General features: G+C 39.2%; 1 protein-coding gene across 1 annotated transcript in view; it reads right to left on the bottom strand.

The window, feature by feature from the left end:
* Stxbp4 (syntaxin binding protein 4) overlaps nucleotides 1–20,935 on the bottom strand; it is a 202,920-nt gene extending 181,985 nt beyond the window's left edge. Inside the window, exons 1-6 of the mRNA XM_023705486.1 lie at nucleotides 20,810–20,935; nucleotides 17,438–17,570; nucleotides 9,060–9,166; nucleotides 8,380–8,605; nucleotides 6,908–6,986; nucleotides 779–873 (exon numbers count right to left, since the gene is read on the bottom strand). Of these exons, the coding sequence (XP_023561254.1) occupies nucleotides 779–873; nucleotides 6,908–6,986; nucleotides 8,380–8,605; nucleotides 9,060–9,166; nucleotides 17,438–17,570; nucleotides 20,810–20,856 (687 nt within the window). The 5' untranslated portion in view covers nucleotides 20,857–20,935. The remainder of the gene's footprint in view (nucleotides 1–778; nucleotides 874–6,907; nucleotides 6,987–8,379; nucleotides 8,606–9,059; nucleotides 9,167–17,437; nucleotides 17,571–20,809) is intronic.
* Nucleotides 20,936–21,338: the final 403 nt, after the last annotated feature.

Raw genomic sequence — 21,338 nt, forward strand, 5'->3', positions numbered from 1 at the left:
AGCCTTCAGAATGCTGGGATGGGAGGTATGTGCCACCCTGCCCAATTTTTTCTAAATTTAGTGGGCACCTATTTTAATCTTTAGGATTTAGTAATCCTACGTTTTTTAAAAACTTGAGCAACGAGCTGGGGAGACAGCCCGGGAGTCTAAGCACCTCCTTGGCAAGTGCAATGTCCAAAGTTTTATCCCTGGTACCACATGCTGTGCTGGCCCAGGAACCCCCTGCATGCCATCCCAGCCCTGAAAGCAGGTGTGATGACACACACACGTGCAATCCCAGCACCACCACACCCGAGACAGGAGGATCACTCTGAGTCTGAGTTGCATAGCAAGACTCTGTATCAAAACAATTAATAAATAAACTAAAAATAAACAAAATAAAAACTTGTGCAAGCCAATGAAGTATTACTTCATTGCACTTACTGCTACTTTACACAAAGCCGAATCTACTTTGACCTAATTTATTCCATGTTTCCATCGATTCTAGGTTATAAAATATCATATATTTCTTCCTGCCAAACACAAAGAAACTGATTAATTTGTATGTCAACTTAGCTACAAAAGGTTTCACTTCTATTTGGGACTAGTAAGCCCTAGGTGCTGCCCAATTGAAACAGTAATTAAATAATTTAAACCCTAACTGCCATTCCTTTAATTGTAAATAAGTAGCTTTAGGAAACTAATGACTCTGGTACTGTGTCCTCTCAAAAAATGAGAATGGTTCTTTCTTGCTATTACCCTACAAAAGAAAGAAAGAAAGAAAATTGAAGGGATTTACCATTTCCAGCTTCTCTGCCTTAAGGCGAACAGAAGGATTTAGGGAAATCTTCTTTCCTTGTGGTCCATAATTATCAGTGCAGGCAGGAGCAATATCTAAGAGACAACAGGGCGCACATTAATTGGAGACTTAATTGGAATAGAACTTTTCATTTGACAGGATGTGCTTTGGACTCCTGCTGTTCAAAAGTAATTCTGGTTAATCAGTTGGCAGTTTTCACTTTAGTTTTCATGATTTTTTTTTTCTGTAGGCTTAATGTGTACCACATAAATCAGCTTTACTTGAGCTCTAAGAGATACACAAAAGGAGTATCCAATTATCTACTGCAAAGTCTCTTAGAAATAATAACGTGAGATAAATATACATCCCACCACTATACCACCATCATGATAATTTACTCCTCGTAAGATAAAAGGGTTTTTTGTTCAAAAGTGTAAGCGTCTATCAAAGATACAAAATGATCATGATATTTCCTTGGTGGAAGTGGTTTTGTTGCATGAATTTTGGAAGTGCTGTGGAAAAACTCATAAATGAAAATCATCTTAAATTTGTAGGCAAAGTATGCTATAGACATAGAACTCTTGGAGCCTAGATTCCCGTCTTATTTCATAGAAGGCTTATACCTTAAGTAACATACACAGACCCCCCTCTTGCCTATTTTCCTATGTTTTCAATATGCCCTGAATATATACATACACTCTTTGTCCTTGTTGTGGGAATAAGAAATCAGGTACCACCGGAGGCTAGAGCTTCAAAAACTATTTGTTTGAGTATGCCAAAGTTTGTGAAACAAATTTCTGTAATTTATGTCAATCCTTGCCATCTAAATTGTCACTATTCTAAATACACTCTTAAATGGTATTTTACTAGTTCTACATAGAAACAAGAGGAAGAGAAAAAACTTTTTAAAATGTCACATCTTTATGCAGTGTTTTAATTTTTTTATTTCTCAGAGCATCTGTCTCTAAGTACAAAATGATTTGCATTCTCTTTCTTAAGAACATAAGAAGCGCATATGAAAATAAATAGTCTTCCTCTAAACCTTTAACACATCCTCAACATTCTATGTAAAATCTTTAATATAGCTTATAGGTGTCAAGATTACAAAAAAAAAAAATGGTTACTGACTATTATCTCCAAATGGAATTAAACCCTGAGAAAGATTGGTTTTAGTGTAACTGAATCTTTTTTTTTTTAATATTTATTTATTTATTTATTGCGTGTGTGGGTGTGGGTGTGTGGGTGTGGCCAGCTCAGCCCACCAGGGGGCGGGGCTGGCTGGCATGTAGTGCTGGGGATTGAACCGCGGTCCCTGTGCTTTGCTAAGCTTGTACTAAGTAGGTGCTTTAGACCACTGAGCCATCTCACCAGCCCGTAACTGAATCTTTATAATTCTGATAAAAGCAAGAAAAGCTCTTGTTATCATGGCATCTAATTGTTGGCCATTGGATCAAAAAATATTTTTTCGCTTAAAATCAGTTCTACAGCAAATCCAAAGCATTGCACAGAAGACCACTGACATGGTATGGAAGACCAAACCATGGATTATTTTTCATCTTGCCAAACTTGACCTCTGCTTTGGACTTTACCCTGCAATTAATGGACATGAACACTAGGGGATGTCCTAGTTACGGCCTCCAAGACTAACTGGGAGTTTGAATTATTCAATCTGAGTGGAAGAGACGCAGAGAAGACTGGAGCAAGAGGCAAGGTGAAAGATGAGGAGAGGCAAGGACACACTAAGATAGCATCACTCTTTACTACATCAGAGTATCAAGTTTCTCTTTCTAATGGTAGAAATAACAAAACACTAGCTCCTATGTATGTTTATTTCCATCCATGCAATGGACTAATTACTGTACATAGATAAGCTCGTAAATCTTCATGATCACCACAGTGATATAAATGTTACTACTGCCATTCCCAAGACCAAGACCTGAAAAGGTTCAGAAATTGGCCCAGTCTCACATAGCCAGAACATGATGATGTAAGTATTCTAATCTCTTGGGATTTGACAAAACAACGTTCTCATGTGTCAGCATCTTTTATTATCATTTTCTCATATGTAAAGTAGAAAGAGTAAAACGTGCCACCCATAGGAGCTGTCGAGGTAAAAATCTATAAAATCATAAAAAATGCTATTAAAAACTTAAAGTATCATTAACATTCACACAGAGATGCTGTGTCACTATGGGATCTGCTATGGTTTGTGTCTAGCTTTCCCTCAAAGCCTCATGTAATCATGGGGCAGACTACTCTGTTGTGATTAACTCATGATCCACTGGGATTATGGCTGTGAGTGCTGCTGGGATTATGGGTGTGAATACTATACCCAGCCTGGGGCAGACAGCCTGAATGCAACTTAAGGCAGACATTGCTCTCTGCAGCCATCATTGCTGTTACTCCTCCCTTTGGCTCTCTGCTCTTTGCTGCTGTCGTGAAAGGTTACTCTCTGCCATGTGCCAGTCTGCCTTGGAGCCAGCTGAGTATGGATTGAAAGCTCCAGTAACTGAAAGCTAAATAAACATTCCCTTCCTTTATTTTGAGTGCCGGGTATTTGTCCCAGCAATGACAGAAGAGTAACTGAGACAGGATCTAATGTAAAACCATATCAACCTCCCATTTAACAGTATGCAGTTATGGCTTAACAAAATCTTATTCTTCTTTTTCCCTTCCTCCTTTGATCTGAATCTTTGTTTCTGAATTCAAACCGTATGAGGGTCTTGCATGAAACCATTAAGCCCTGGAAACTGACTGGAGCTTATCCTGAAGAGCACCTCGTAGAGACACTTGTTCATCTGCCAGGGGCCCCTCTGCCCCAAACTCCACCTCTTCATCTGCTCGTGTGACTAATTCCATCAACCCTTGGAGGATATTTTTCCGCATCAACACTCAGTTTCCGAAGACTTCATGCAGAAGAATTCAGGCTTGTGCTATGGGTTCAGTGAATGACTGCATTTCTTATTCCCCTGGGAAGGTGCTCATCATATGTTTAGCTCACAAACTCATGTGTGACTCAACTGTCAGCAATAGTAAACAACTCTGAATTTTTTTTTTTTTTTTTTGCGGAACCGGGGATTGAACTCAGGCCCTTGCGCTTGCCAGGGAAGCGCTTATTCTACTGAGCCATCTCCCTGGCCCCAACAACTCTGAATTTTGAAATAAACTTGTATACTAGGGTAGTTTTTGAAATATTCAGGTGTAATGCTTATTTTAAAATTCTACCAATTTATCCTTTGGAATAATTTTCAGATGGGAACAGAGGTGGAAAGAGTACCTCTTGAATTTTTGTTGAAGTGAACATTAAGAGTTGTTTATAATTTTTGAATACATACCCATTAACCAACAATCTAGAAATAATGGTAAAGGATCCAATTTGGGAACAAACTGTACTTAAGAAATTATAGCATAAAAACCACAAAATGTATGCAAGTTACTTACAGATAATTTAGGGCTCAGTTTGCTTTTCCCTGCCCCTCTGCCTACCCAGAAATACCTCAATCACTACATTTATGTGGAAGCCAGAAATTGAGACTGAGTTAATACTATTTCTGTCCTAGAAAAATGTTTCATTTTAATTTGTGTTTATACAACATACACACTCACACATATCTTGCATTAGTTGTTTTCCTGTTACAAAATCTAGTGTGACCTCTTACAGGGACTAGCGTAAAACTCCTTCACTTAACTGATGACAAGCGCTCTCTTTCTCTAACCAGACCTGCCTCTTACGGTCATCTGCCACCTGTGTCGTCACCCTACTTCTGTGTTTCTGCTGGTGGGACTTCCTGACTGCAGGGTAAGCTGTCTGCAGGTCACTTCCTTAAAGATTTGGGGTGTGTTACCAAGAGATTTTTTTTTTTTTTTTGGTATTGGGGATTGAATTTAGGGTTTCCACACTGAGCTACCTCTTCAGTCTTTTTTCCTTATTTTTCATTTTGAGGCAAAGCCTTGCTAATTTGCCATACTTCCAGGCTAAGGAGTTGCAATCCTCCTGGCTCAGATACCCAGAGTGCTGGGATTATCGGTATATACCACCAGGCCCAGCTGCCAAGAGATTTTCTAAATTGATTTGTGTACTATGAATATACCAAAATTTTAAAGGTTCTGTATTTCTGGGCTATTGCTTTAATCTCTTCAACCATTCTTTTCATGTTAGCGTGAACATCTAGTCTGGTCTTACTATGTGCTAATTTAGGGGAGCAAGAGAGGCCCCATCATTCAATCAAATGTTAGAGGGTTCACTTCTACTCTAGAAATACACTCCAAAATCTTCTCTCAGCTTTAAACACTAGCTTACGGTTCTACGATATTAACAACAACATTTTCTTAGTGCACACTGTGTACCAATTACAATGGCGAGTACTTGGCACGCACAAGCTTACTGCATCCTTACAACCCCAACCCCAAGCAGCAGCCACTTCAAGGTGACAGAACTGGCAGGCTGGGGCCACATTTGAATGTGTGAATTGCATTCCGAACCTGGGGGCAGCCCCTGCATGCTCCTGTCACAGGATTAGACTGCTATTTCTCCCCTTAGCCCAACTGGTTAATGTCTTTAAATCATTCATGTAGAAGTGCTACACAATCAATATACACACACACACACATATAAACAAATACACATTTTGTTTTTCTAACTTGAATAATAAAACACTTTAAACTATGATTGATTTCATAATATGGTATAAGTATCCCGTAGAAAAATCCCATTGTCTTTGTAATTCCTACAATAGTAAATCTTCTACATATGACATATGTAGCAAACACTGAATAAATAGCTACAAGAGGCACTGTGTAGTTGAATTACTTTAAAAACTAAAAACATTACATCATGCCATATAACTAATGATTTATGATGAAATGCAGTGATAGCGGCCTGGACTTCCGTCACCCGCAACTTTCACCCACATCTCCTCCAACTATTGGCTTTATTTACCTTTTCCTTCCCACATGGGTTCCTGGTTTAAAGTGAAACAGTGTTATCAAGAAACTGAGTGTTGGGACCAGGGAGATAGCTCAGTAGAATATGCGCCTGCCTAGCAAGTACGAGGGCCTGAGTTCAATCCCTGGTTCCACAAAAAAAAAAGAAGAAGAAGAAGAAACTGAGTTAATTATTAATTACATACAGACTATCAACAAGGTTCCCAAGAATCAATAAATCTCACTAGATTAAAAGTCATATCATTTTGGCTAAACAGTACTACTGACTCATTGGTAAATAATGTCCCAAATCAGAGGAAACTACCATGGAATCCAGCATAAATTCTTGTAAAGTTGGATAAATTGGGGAAGGGGGGTGCTGGAGATTGAATCCAAGCCCTGACTCACATGCTCTACCGCTGGATATACCTCTAGCCCATGCCTGGCAGCTATTTAGTTTAAAGTAACTCTCTTTATTTTGAAAGTATCATCCAGATAATGCTATGAAACATTAAAATATAAGGCTGGCAACTGGAACTATAATTTAGTAATATGTAACTAGCATTTTGTTTATGCTAAATAGTTTTCTTTTTAACTGTTGTTCTGATAAACCTCTGGAAATAATTTCAGGGAAGAGATGTTTTTCTTGGTATCTGACCCAATAAGCACTTTATATTTTGATAATAATCCTCTTTTATGGGCAGTTTGACAAGGTTTGCTGTATTGTTTTAAAAAGTCAATAAATCCTTTCATAGTAAATAAAAACCAGTAATACTGAATCCACAGTATTGATGTTTTTACTAACTTAGGATTTCTTCCAAAATAAATAAAACAATTCTTTTTTTAAGCTGTGCGCCCTCCTATAATGTGTGTTTTGCAAGGTACAGTTAATATTCCCCATCACTATGTCATTAGCAGGTCAAGGTAACCTAATCTAGATTCACAGGTGTTTTCATTACTTGGTCTCAATAGTTCATGAACTATGACAACTTCAGAGACACAATGATGCTCCTTTTAAAATTTCAACCCTTTGTTCACGGAAATTTCCAGTGAAAGTCATAATCTAACAGGGACCACTGGATAATACATTCATTTTGAGCTTTTATCCATGGAAGGAAAAAAGGCATAATGCAACTATTATGTTCTCTTCATTGAGAGAGAGTAATTGAAAAAATAACAAGAAAGACGAATTAACTATGTATTTGCCTGAATTAGCTGCATCCGTAGCACTGTTGTCTGCAGAAGTAATTGGAATAGATTCTGTTTTCTCATATCCAGTTTTTATCTGTGAAAGAAAATGAAGAACATAAAATGTCATTTTCTAAAGTAGGTCAAAGACGAGACTAGATGTTCACACTAGCATAAAAAGAATGGTTAAAGAGATTAAAGCAGTAGCCCAGAAATACAGAACCTCTAAAATGTTGGTATATTCATCTTCAAACAAAGCGTTCCAGAGACGAAGGTAAGAACCTACTTTCAGTGGAGCTGAAGGCCATGTACCTTGTCTTTTTAAAGACATTAGAAATCCAGATGACAAGGTACAAGGAGCTGACAGAAAATCTTCTACCCTCTCTGATCATCATGGACCTGAAAGCAGTTACCTTTAAAGAATGTACTCCACTGCCCAAAGGCATACTTGAGTTTTCTGTATTATCTTACAGCTAACACAGACTTAAAGAACACATATGCTAGGGCTGGGGAGATAGCTCAGTGGTCTAGGCACCTGCCTGGCAAGCACAAGGACCAAGGTTCAATTCCCAGTACTGCATGCTGTGCCGACCTCAAAATTGGTAGTGCAGGCCTGTAACCCCAGCACTGGGGAGGCTGAGACAGGAGGATCACTATGAGTCTGAGCTGCATAGCAAAATCCTGTACCAAATAAATAAGTTAATGAAAGTTATAAAAAAAGAAAAAAAAAGAACATATATTCTATTTTATAACTCTTATATTTTAGGACAATATAGCTTTTATAATTGGTTGTATTATTTGGATATTAAAAATCCCCACTTTTTATTATCCTAATAGAGAAAACTGTTTAGTTGTGTCCATACATGAAATCAATACCCACCTAGATTGGGTGATTAGAATTAGCTACTCTGAGTAGCAAACAAGCTGGGGGTGGGGGAATGGGAACAGTTGCCTGGCATCTATCAAGCAGAAATAAAAATGGTGATTAACTGGCCCACATTAGAGACTAAGTGAAACTAAATACTATGCTGTTGTTTTTATTTTCATTTTTGGCTGGCTCAGACGTAGCATGTGGCACCGGAGATCGAACTGTGGTCCCTGCGCTTGCCTAAGCTGGCACTTTAGACCGGTGAGCTATCTTTCTGGCCCTAAATACTATGTTCTTATAGTTCTGAGTGATGTCTAGCTGTTCCCTTATGGTAGCACTTTGTCACAATGACACTGTCTAACTGATTATGCTTCTGGACGTAGGACACTTTGATTTGAAAAAAATTGTTTATTGAGAATGCAGAAAGTCTAAACCAGAAAAAAAAAAAAAAACAACTAACCTTTCAAGAAGATATTAACCTGCTTAAAAAAGGTATTCCCAAAATTATAATTCTGCGTTGATTCACTAACGGAGAGAGAGAGAGAGAGAGGGAGAGAGAGAGAGAAAGAGAAACATAAGGGATTTATGGATTGAATCTATAAGCAGAGAAACTGAAGACTACCTGAGTCATCTTAGAGGAAGGTAAGATGGCATCTGGAGTTCTGGGAGTAGATGAAGTCTGTGGAATCAGTATTTCCAGGGGAGAAGAAGGAAGATTACACGTTGATGGCTGAGGTCCACGCTCTCCTGAAGCTTGTAACAAGGACGGAGAGGACAGACTTTCTGGATAGCTGCCATGAGATCTTTGCTTTATGAATGCTATCTCCCAGGTAGATTCAGACCTAGCATTAACAAGAAATCACTTTATTGATATGTAGTAGATAGGATCCAACTGAATCCTAAACTCATGTTTTGAATATTAATAAAAAATATTTCATTCAGGATCTAAAGAGCTGAAGGCATTTTCAATGACTTTTTTTTTTTTTTAAATTTTATTCATTTATGTGTGTGTGTGCGCGTGAGAGTGTGGCCAGCTCAGCCCACCAGGGGGCGGGGCTGGCTGGCATGTGGTGCTGGGGGATTGAACCGCGATCTCTGTGCTTTCCTAAGCTTGTTCCACATAGGTGATTTAGACCACTGAGCCATCTCACCAGCCCCCTTTTGCGGTACCAGGGATTGAACTCAGGACCCTGCACTTGCCAGGCAAGCACTTATTCTGCTGAGCTATCTCCCCGGCCCTGCAATGACTTTTTAATGGGACATGCTGAATGACTCCTGCTATCTTAGGTATACAGCCATTACCTCCACTTGGCTCTGGTAATTATGCTGTTAGCTTCTTCCAGGGACACACCGATCATAGATTCCTTGTTTACTGAGACAAGCTGATCTCCTGGCTTCAAACGTCCATCCTAACAAAAAACCGTTAGAAGTAACATTCATAAAGAAATTAGTGAAATGATTTTTTTAATTGCTTGCATGCAATTTGAAGCAAAACCATTTAGGGGAGGAAGGTCTTCAAAGGGGAAAAAGAAAAACTTCAAGAATCTCAATAGCAAAATGCCTTGACCAAAACCTATTTTGGTAATATACATAAATAACATAACTTGGCTCACAGAGACGAACAAACTTGCAGGTGAAGAAATCTTGATTGTATCAGGAATCAGGCCTTACAGCAGGAATGGAGACCTGTTTCAAAAGTTCAGCTCTATCAAAATGGAAAAGCTTTGACTTTGATAAACAAGCCAAACACTCATGAGACATTGCACGATGAGTTGTTTAGTGCAACTTCTGAGAATTCACGCGTCTTTTCTCCTGCCAAACAGTTCAATGTGGGTTTGTTGAATAAATGGACTAGATTTTGAGAAGTTTAGTAAAGGGCTTTAACTGCATCGATCCTACCCATGATCAAACACTCTGTTTATTAGATCTATTGTCTCCAGTGAGGAGGCCTAGTTTTGCATCTAGAGTATTTACAACACCTTCCTAAAAACAACCAATGTCAACTGGCTGCCTGCCATTATCTTTGTGAATTCCTGGCTCTGCTCATAAGGAGCCTGATAAGCATAGGACAGAATGTATCAACTACAGCAGTTAATGTGGTTATTAGGCAAGAATCTTGGGCTGGTGAGATGGCTCAGTGGTCTAAAGCACCTACTTAGAACAAGCTTAGCAAAGCACAGGGACCACGGTTCAATCCCCCAGCACCACATGCCAGCCAGCCCCGCCCCCTGGTGGGCTGAGCTGGCCACACACACACACACACACACAGAAATAAATAAAAGTTTTTAAAAAATTTAAAAAAAAAAAGAATCTCAGTCACTTTTTTTTCTTCAAACTTATGAAACTCTTTTCCTAAGATATATCTCTATGTATCAACAGCAAAAAGATAGAAAGTATTGTTTCCACAAGCATGGACAAATCTTGTGTGGTGTTACGATAGAAGAGTGTTTCCCACAGACCCATGTATTGTAAGCCTGGCACCCAACTTGGCACTGTGAGGAAAAAGAAACTCTGCAATAGGGCCTCATGGGAAGTTATGGGGCCAAGGCGGGAAACCCTTGGAGGAGACTATGAGACCCTACTCTCTGTCTCTCTCACTGCTGTTCCACAAAGGGATGGCATTTGCCCTGCCATGTGTCCCACAAGGATGTGCCACCTATGCCCAAAGCAGCAGGCCACATGACCATGCACTGCAGTCTCCAAAACTGCAAGACCAGATAAATCCTCTCTTCATAAGCTGATACTTCAGGTATTTGTTAGAGTGACAGAAGGCTGATTAATACATAAGGCTAAAAAGCTCGATCTTTCACTCTGATGCAACTGAGATACCTTCCACAATTCAAGGAAACATTTTACTTCAAAGTCTTATTCTGCTAAAATATAGCCCTACAATAATCCAGCTTTGACCTGAACTGTATTACTTATAAAATGGTGACTTATGGCAAGTTCATTCCTAAATAATTTTTTAAAATAATAAGAGGATGAATGCCAGTATATGGTATTATCTCTTCTAATGACTGAGGAATACAGTGGAAAGCTGACTAAATATGAACCATTCATCAAAAGATCTTTAGGAGCACATTATTTCAAATACTGTATAAAAGATTTACAGTCTAAATGCATAATGACCCTTTAATCTTTCTGCAATAAAACACTTAGAAAACTTGAACCAGCTCAGTGTGGTGGTGCCTCCCAATGACTCCAGCCCTTGGGAGGCAGAGGCAGGAGGATCACCTTGAGTTTGAGACCACCCTGGGTTATATGATGAGTTCAAGCCTTAACTACATAGTAAGATCCTACCTAAAGTCAGACAAACAAAAATTTAAACCAAAAAAAAAAAAAGGTAATTTGACTTTAAGGTGAATAAAATCTGAAAATTAAGTTGTATTTTTGGTAAATACATGACTAATGAGTGACTAAGTATAACTCACATGGGCAGACAATAAATATAACATGCAATAGCCACAGTCCTAAGTCACTGATTTCCTTATATCTGGCAAATATATGGGGAAAATATACAATAATAATGCTTTTTAAAAAACTAAGTAAGGGCCAGGGAGATGGCTCAGTGGAATAAGTGCTTCCCTGGCAAGGTCAAGGGCCTGAGTTCAATTCCTTGTTCCAAAAAAAAAAAAAAAAACCTAAGTAAAAGGAGAAAGTATCTAATGTGGATCTTTCATATTCAACAAAACAGAAAGGCTCTTTTTAATATACATTTAGCACAGGGTCTACAGGATCTCACTACACAGATCAGACTCATAGTGATTCTCCTGTTTCCAGCCTCCTAAGCGCTGGGATTACAGGTGCAGGCCACCATGCTGAGTCTCAACTGCTGTCTCAGTGCATCTGGGGGCAGAGCCGGCACAGCTGGCCCAGGGATTGAACCCCAGCCACTGCACTCTGCCTAAGCAGGCGCTTTATTCCGCTGAGCTATCTGGCTGGCCCAAGGCTTATTTTCTAACATTTTATAATCACACTTTTTCACTGGCTGGGATCAACTCTTTTTAGTCATTCATTAGTCATTTAAACCACATACACTGAGAGGGTTATGTCCATTCACCTGGAATTTAATGCTTTACATTTTAGTTTAAGGATATTCATTCATGGAAGATTAGGATGAAATGCTAATAAGAACCAGGGAGAAATAAATTCTTTGGGGATGAGAGGGCAAATGTGATTGGTTAGGGAAGGCACACAGACTGTCTCAATAATAGTTCGCTCTTTTATTCCTCATTGAGGCTGTCCACATGGGTTCACGGCTATCCATTTTATTATGTGTCAGAAGTTGTTAAATTCAGTTCTAAATCAAGGGAATCTGAAAAAGTTCCTGTTTAGAATCCTATTAATAAGGGGCTGGAGGGAAGGCTCAGTGGTCTAAAGCACCTACTTAGAACAAGCTTAGCAAAGCACAAGGACCGCAGTTCAATCCCCCAGCACCACATGCCAGCCAGCCCCGCCCCCTGGTGGGCTGAGCTGGCCACACACACACACACACACACACACACACACACAAATAAATAAACTTAAAAAAAAAAAGAATCCTATTAATAAAATAGGATTTGGGGCTGGTAGGATAGCTCAGAGGTCTAAGCACCTGCCTGGCAAGTACAAGGACCCGAAATCGATCCCCATTACCTCATGCCATGCTGGCCCCAGAACCCCAGGCATGCCGTATTGGCTCAGAAACCGGGTGTGGTGGTACGTGCCCGCAATAACACTAGGGTAGCTGGGACAGGAGGATCACTGTGAGTCTAAACTGTATAGTGAGACCCTGTACCAAATAAATAAAGTTATTGAAATAGGTTTTAAATGAAATTTAATGGTACTTTTGTATCCCAAAGCCTGACAAAAATTGGGAGGAGAAAAAAATTTCTATGTCACTCCATCAAAGCATTTAAAAGACACTGACAGGCAAAAGTTTTTTTTGGAATTATGGTAGAAGACAATAATAATTAGATTTTTTAAATGCAAATATTCTCAGTATTAATAATTATTTTCTTTCATTAACTTTACTTGGAAAAAGAGAATGTGACAATGACCTTACCTTGGTGGCAACTCTCTCTCACTTGGGTGAAAGCCTTTCAGGGCAATGGACTAAAGCAGAAAGAGCCCAGGGTCTGACAATCGGAGACGCCTGCATGTGAACCTGTGCTCCGCAAAGCCATAGCTAGGTCTTCATCAGCAATGAGGAGGAGGAGGAGGGAGGTGCTCGTGTCGCGCACTTGTGTGCTGTGGGCTCAGACTAAATTGTAGTTCTATGGCAAGCCTGACTTTCTGGACAGATCTTATAGAAATCCCTGTTAGCTGTCTGGCTTGCAGAGAAAAGGCTAAGAAAAGACAAAAGAAGGTTTAGACTGCCGTACTGACTCCAGCATCACCCTCCCAGGCCGTCCAGTGTCCGCTGGGACAGGAAGAGTCTTCAGGAAGACCACTTGGCCCATCTTGCATTAAAAAGGACTCTAAGGTAACGAAGCCGCACTTTCCGCCAGAATGAGAGAGAAGAGAAGAAGAATGCATTGTGACTGTGGTTTCCCGTGTTTATGTGCTTTTCTCCTTTTTAAAAAGTATCTATGGCAGTTAGTTTGTTGCCCCTCCCCTCTTGCCTCCCAGAATAAGCTCTTAGCTAATCATGTGAATTTCTGAACTTGTTGAGAAGTCAGAACCTGCAAATGAAAACAAAGCTATTTCGGGAAAAGTCTGGCATTCTAAAGGAGTGAATTCTTCCCCAGCTGGATAAACGTATATGTGAAGATACTGAACGTGGGGGTGTGCCGTGGCCCCTCCAACAGTCTGGGGTGCCGCCAGCAGTGCCCGAGCAACAGCAGAGAGCCAGGGCTGTGTGTCAGCTCTTTCACACTGACGTTCATCGAGACGTTGCAATAACAATGTACTCCCAGCCACTTACTCCTAAGTACTTCTGCGGAGCAGCTACCGGCACTGTTCATCTCCAATTATAAGGGGATTGCATAGTCATAAAATAACATACTGTCATGCCATCAGAAACCATCTATGCAGCCAGATTGTGCTTTAGCAAACTCATGATTCCTAAGAGGAATGCTCCTCTACGAGCCCGTGGATTCCTGTCTGATACTTCACCAACTGTAGGCTGAAGGTGTTCTTTTAACTCCATTCATTAATATTAATTGAGCAATTAGTGTGTGCTATACACCACACTAAGGAAATTATGTGACGAAAATCAGACGGAATCGTTGCCCTTAGGAATCTCACTCTTGTATTCTGCACAAGTATGCATGTTAAAAATAAGCAGAGATGTATGTATCATTACAAACTGAGAGAGTTTTGGAATAGAATATAAAGGACCTTGGAATACACATAGGAAAAATAAAGCCAGGTCTTACTAGGAGCAAACAAGAAACACAGCCCTCAGGAAGGAGCCACCGATTGCTCTCTGGAAGAAAAGGAAAAGGGAAGAGGCTGCTGTTCCCAGCCTAATGGAAGAGTGTGTGAGGGTACAGAGTAAATTGGCCCGTTTTAGCAAGTGAAAAAAGGGTCATTTGGAGGTGTTAGTTTAATGGCAAAGAGGCAGCTTGGTAATCCTCAGAATATGACCGAATGATCAAGGGATTATTTATTCATTAATACTGCGCAGTCGGCAAGTGTCCTGCATCACCCTGAGGAAATGCAGGATGAGAGCCGCCAAGAGAGGGCACAGGCAGCACCGCCAGAGCCCTGAGGAGCGAAGCAGGCACTGTGCTGTCCAGCAGCAGAGCCACCGCGAGGCTGAAGGCATGGGATGCTCGCTTCAGCTGTGGTGGGCAGAGTGGAAATCGAAAGGACCAGCGGGCTAAAAAGACACTCAAGAGCCAACAGTATGGACCAATGAACCGGAAGCAGTTGTTATGGGAAAGGAAGTAGGAAGGAACACAGACTGAGAACAGACAACACAGATTGAGAAGAGATGACGAGAGGAGGACGGGAGGTGAAAATCACAGGATCTGGCTAGCAGTGTAACAAGTTCCTTTTAAGAAATCCTGGTCCATTGGCCATTGTGGTGCATGCCTGTTAGCCTAGCCCTCAGGAGGCTGAGGTAGGACAACTGCCATGAACTTGAGGACAGCCTGAGCTACACAGCAAGACACTGTCAAAAAACAAAACAAAAAACAGAAAACTGGGCGTGGTGGCATTCACCTGTGATCCGTGTTTGGGAGGCTCAAAACGGAAGAATCACGAGTCCAATCTGTGTAGTGAAACCCTGTCGACCCTGTGCTAAATACATTTTTAAAAAAGATTAAGACTGAATACTGAGGACTCCAGACGGACAGGAAAAGCTGGTGGGATTAAATGAGCCTTGGCGTTCTATTTCTTTAACTCGCTATCCGGTATATTTGCTATCACTTGATAGGCTGCCTCTAGCTCTAAGAATTATAAGAAAATTTTTCCTATTTCAATTGGGAAACTGTGCATGGATTCTAAATATTTTTTTTTCAAAGAAATACAATGTTTTGGTTCTACTGAACCAATACTGTATTCTCATATTTGCTAGGAGAAAGAGATCTGTGCGGTGTATGGCTAACCATGTGTATCTTTTATGAATATATGCACTAAGTAGAAATTTTCTACAGATTAAAGATCTACCAATCTGTCAACCTGGGTAAGATAGTATTTAAGACAAAATAAATGCATTGTTATTGTTTTAAAATAAAATCACATCCACTTTGTGTTTGCAAGTAAAATATGCATGTATCTTTCCATATTGAGTAAATATTAAAAAATAAATATAAGCACTGGGAAATTATTCTTCTATAGCTTTCTCTGTTTTGCTTTTCTTCTACTGGTTCTCACTAGACCATTAATAACTCTGTGCTGCTCTCTAGTGGTCAGTAGAGATATCCTGCATTAGAACGTTTTACACTCACTCAATGAACATCTAAAACAGTCAACAACACAGCGTGTTTCATGACTATAATTTCCTAGTTTGAAATTATTGGATGCAAAAAGAGTCATTCAGCATGACGGCCATCAATTTATTACTCTGAGCTGAAAATGTTTTTCACAGAAAGAAAAGAAACACAAATTGATGTTTATCTTAAAAGCAAATTCTTACTACTCACAGGCACCTTGATCAATTATTGCACTATATCACATATAATCTAATAAATACCTTGGCTACACTCAATACCTACTCGTGTTCCACGCCTCTCTCAGCTTCAAAACTACACTAATACTGAGCATCTTAAATCCTTAAAGGAAGGTATTCATTTTTTGTTTGTTTGAATTTGTTTAATTATAATATTCGAATATGTTTTTATTTGGTTAGTAGTTTGTCAAAAAGTTACACCATTAAAAAAAAAAAGTTAGACCATTGTATCTTAAACTTATTGTATAATACAGAGAAATTTAAAAACATATTTCAAAGATGCTTCATCATCTTAACAAGTCTGAAACCAATAAAATCATTGTAAATGCTTTGAAAGTTTTCAGTGAAAATTGCTTTAGGAGGGAAAAAGATATCCAGTTTTAAAGATAAACTGTTTGCTAAGTCAGTGCATACAGTGAACAGAAGAATAAGGGTAGGGCTATTTATTTAAACAAAACCAAAACAACAATGCCCAGAACAAGCACAAATGAATTATTTTTTGTGCCATGTAGCTTGATCATAATAGAATACTGCATTAAATTCTTGTATCTTTCCTCTCCTCAAAAATGGAGGCAGATTTTGACAAACCATAATTATATCAGTAAAAGAAAAATAACAAATGAAATCCAAAGGAAGTGATAAGGCAAATACAGCAACAGTTTGTTAAGCTGCCAAAGTCTTGCTTCAAGTGTGGATGTGTCTTAGTAACCACAGCACAAGGAGCTGATGATACTGCGTATTCTTTTATCGAAGAGGAAGGTAAGTCTCTCTCATTACAAAAACCAGAAAAAAATAGGAGAGAAGGAGAGAGAAGGAGAGAGAGGGGGAAGGAGGAAAGAAAAAGAAAGAAGAAAGAAAGAAGAAAGGGCTTTTTTTTTCTTTTAATTTTAAAGCTAATGTTTGATGTGGGCAGCTAATGATTGAAATAATTAACTAATTCATTAAGAATGAGTATAGGGCAGGCCAGATAGCTCAGCAGACTAAAGCGCCTGCTTCGGCAGAGCATACTGCCCAGGGTTCCATTCCTGGCATGTTATGCCAGCCCCAACCCTAGGGGCGTACTGAGAGGAGCGACTGAGACTGGGCAGGGTGGCCCGCCTGTAATCCCTGCACTTGGGAGGCTGAAAACAGGAGGATCACAAGGAGTCCGATTTGTGGAGTGAGACCATGTAGACCCGATACTAAATACATTTTTTAAAAAAAGAATAAGTGTAAATTCAGAAGTGAGTAGGGTTGTGGGTTTTTTTTTGTTGTTGTTGTTGTTTATTTAGTTGCTTTAAAATGCATTCAGAAGAAGCTAAATGAGTGTAATTTAATCTATCCAATGTAATCCAAATACACAGTGGTAAAAGATAATATCTTTTCAAACATAATTTCTCCCAACTCAGAATACAAGATGAACAGTGTATCACTAAATATGTACGTCTGACATGTGTGCTAACTTCATTCTATAAAGAACCCATTTATCAGGACGAAGCTCCTTAACAGTAAAAAATACTGAAAGTAAGCCTCACCATCGGTAAGTTAAAGAAAAAAAAAAGGGGGGGGGGAATGACAGTGGCATTTGTCTTTCTATTTTTACCTTATAACAGTCTCCTCCAGGAATGACTTCCTGAATATATACCAATGGCCCTTCATTCCGGTTAATGCCTCCCAGGATCTTCAGACCGAGGCCTGTTTCTCTGGCAAATGTAACCATCTGAAAGGCAGGATCCCTGAGATAAAGCAAGTCAGCAGTGAGGATTAGGCAAGAGATCCGTGCCTGGACTTTGCTTTAGACTATTTGTTAAATCAAATTCTTAGCCAGACAACCCAAAGTACTTTAAACATACAAGACTAAAAGGTATGGTAATAGAAAATTAAGTACATGAATTTTCTTTCCTATATTTTTAATTGTCTTGAAAAAAACCATAAAAGAACTTATAACATGAAGGCTTAATAGGTCTTGGGCAGAGCCAAGAAAAAATATGCTAAAAATATTATTTAAGTACATTAAAAGATTTATTAAAAGCAATAGAAGAGACTCATCTTTAGTTGGTTATCAGAATCACTGAATGACAACAAAACTAAATATTTTAATAAATTAGGCAAGGAATTTTGGTATATTTGTAGACATTAAAACAAAATAAATTAAATATTCTCTCAATTTGACTCTCAAAAAAGTTCTTTTTAACTTAGAGGTTTGCTATTAAAAGCTGTTGTGTTGTGTGCTTAACTTTACCCATTATAAGACAATTATAAGTTAAAATTATGCAGAGATACTGTTGTTCATTTACCTTATCAATAAAATTTAAAACCTGGACAATATAGTCTGATCAAAAAGCTGCAGGAAAAAGAAGTACTTTTATATTCCCTGACCGTAGTTTATAGTTTATATTCCCAATCATAGTGGGGATCTAAGATGGTACAACCTCTAAAGAAAAAATACGATTATCTCTAATAAAACAATTCGTCTCTCCTCTGATTCAGCAACCCAATTTGTAGGAATCTATCTCAAATAAAGCAAAATTATTCATATGCGAGGTTATTCATTTTGGCAGAATTTGCATTCAGCAAAAATTGCAAATAGTCCAAATGCCCATCAAGTAGTTGCTGGCTGAATAAACTATGGGACGTCCTCACAGGGGAGAAGACTATTAAACTTTAACAAGCAGCAAAGAAGATTTTCGTAAACTAATATGAAGTGATCTCCAAGATGTAATTATAAATTAAGATAGAAGAGCTAGATCGAAAAAAGATACTATAATATCTATTTTACCTAAGAATATTCTAGAGAGCAGACTCTAATACATATATAATTGTGTAGGAGGTGTGAGAGAAAAATACAATGTGCATTTAAATCAGAGAAATTTTACTACAGCGAGATACTTATCACCATTAATCCCCCTTAAGATACTCCCCCTTCCATTCAAACACACTTAAGTCTCGTTTCTGCCACTTTCTGAGGCAGCCCTGCAAGTCCCTTTCCTGAGTGGCTCCTGTTGCAGTTCTACAGCTGCCTTAATGACCAGAATCCACTCAAAACAGCGACCTTTCATGTTCATTTTGACTCTGGGGAAGAGCCAGAAGTCACCTGGTGCCAAATCTAGGATATAAGGTGAGCGAGGCACGCTGGAATGTTTCTACAAGCCTCTCTTTCCACTGAGTGGCACGTGGCAGCAGCGTTCACTGTACTTTCATCGCACTTTGTACAGATACTTATGAAAGAGGACTTCCAGAACTGCCTCAGAAAACGGCAAGAACGATGAGACAAGTACGCTAGAGGTAAGGGGGAGTGTTTTGAAAATTAATGGCAACATGACTTTTACTATAATAAATGCTTAAAATTTAGAATTTATTCACCCTATTTTGACTACTGTTTATGTAAGTATTACATAAGTCTATTTACATGTGTTTGTTTAGGCAAAAAGACACATTCCAAAAGAAGCAAAAACAGACATGTTTTCCTGCTGAAGGGATGCAGGAACAAGAGAAAGGCCAGGAACAAGAGCAAGGCTTCTCCAGCTGGACCTTGTGAAGTATGTCACACATTTCCCAAATGGCCACCAAGCAGGTGTGTGTAGCTAGCTGCCTTCCAAAATGGTACCAGTGGTTCTAACCATTCCTGTCTGCATGTTCTTTAGCAAACTAATTTTACAGCTCCCTTCCACTCAGAATAAACTCTACATGTTTGCCTTCACATTTGCTTTGCTATTTGATTACTTAGGATAATAGGGCTGGCCAGATAGTTTAGTGGACTAAAGCACCTGCTTAGGCAGATGCAGCGGTCGGGGTTTGATCCCTGGTGTACCCTGCTGGCCTCACCCCCAGGGTACACTGAGACTGGGTATGGTGGTGTGTGCCTATAATCCCAGCGCTTGTGAGGCTGAAAACAGTAGGATCACTACGAGTCCGATCTGTGTAGTGAGATCCTATAGACCCTGCACCAAATACATTAAAAAAAAAGACAATAGGACACTAGGAAATATGGGGAATACAGACATTGGAAAAACACTTAATCTTATCGCTGGGAACCATGGCGCTACCATGTGCAAAAGCTCAAGCTAGGGCTTTGCAGGATGAAGGTGGAAAAAGAACTTAGTCATTCAATCTCACAGCATGTAACACCCAGTGCAGACCAGACTTTATCAGCCACCCACAGAATCATGAGAAAAAAAAAAAATAAGGGCCTATTACTGTAAGCATCTGGGGATAGTAATTCAGCAGAAGCTAATTTTATGTAAATTTTATACTATCATTATCAATATTAAGATATTCAAAGAGTCAAATCAATTTTTAAAAAATGTAATCTTTACCAGTAGTTTTAAGGCAAATACATAATTTGTCCTCTATGCTGACTTGCACTGTGCCATGGTTTGGAAGTATCTCTCAAGGACCCAGGTATTAAAGGTTTGGTTGCCAATTTGTGGTACTACTGGGGAACATAGAATTTTGAAGAGGTGGGGACAGTTGGAAGAAAGCAGGTCATGGGGGCATTTTTTGAAGGGGGTATTAGGACCTGGCACTTTCCTATCTTTTTTTTTTTTTTTTTTTTTTGCTATCAGAGATTGAACTCTGGACGTTGCAGCTTGGCAGGCAGGTGCTTATTCTGCTGAGCTAGCTCCTGGACCCCTTTCCTATCTTTTTGCTTCCCTGCTTCCAGGGGGTGAACAGACCACGTCCACCAAGAACCCCTGCCACGAGGAGCTATGCTTCCTGCCCCAGCAACAGGGCCAAGTAATGCTAGGCTGGCAACCCTGAAATCAGGAGCCAGACTTGACCTTTCTTCTTTATGGCTGATTATCTTAAGTATTTTTATTATGGTGATGGAAAACTAACACACAGAGAAATACCAGTAAGTCAACACACTATTGTACTCATCGCTGCTACCCTGGACCACACTGCAGCTAGCTGTACAACTACATATTTCAAACTATAATATTTCAAAGCATATTAAATTTAACATAAAAGTTACTTTTCAAGTAGACTGGATGATACTGCAGGAGACGTCTTGTTATTCATGATTTCACCACAGTCGCTTTGGATTTCACAGTTGTACAAACGAAGAACTCGAAGAAGAATCTAGAAATCCTTCTTCTCCTAGGACTGGAGCAGTAAACAAAATAAACTGTCAGAACTTAGAAAATTCAACTTTCAGTCTGATTTGCATAAAAATATTATAGATAGAGCACTTGGCAAATAAATACACGTCAGTATATAGATATTTTATCTTTTTTTGTATTTTGGGCTATGACATTTTAGTCATTGGTAATAACATCTGAAGTGTAAAGAGAACTCCGTAGATAGACAGATGGGTCTATGTCTATAGCATTGTAAATACTGTTATTTATATAAAATCTATATTTTCTGGCAAAAGTGAAGAATACGCCAAAGCTTTGGATAACCATTACAACTTCTAGCACTGGTACGACAAGAAATCACAGAATAATAAAAGACTGAGGAAAATATCTCTTGTGAGGACAAAGCTATTAAGTTTACTGTTA

Source organism: Octodon degus, unplaced genomic scaffold (genome assembly GCF_000260255.1).
Source record: "Octodon degus isolate 3935 unplaced genomic scaffold, OctDeg1.0 scaffold00222, whole genome shotgun sequence".
NCBI lineage: Eukaryota > Metazoa > Chordata > Mammalia > Rodentia > Octodontidae > Octodon > Octodon degus.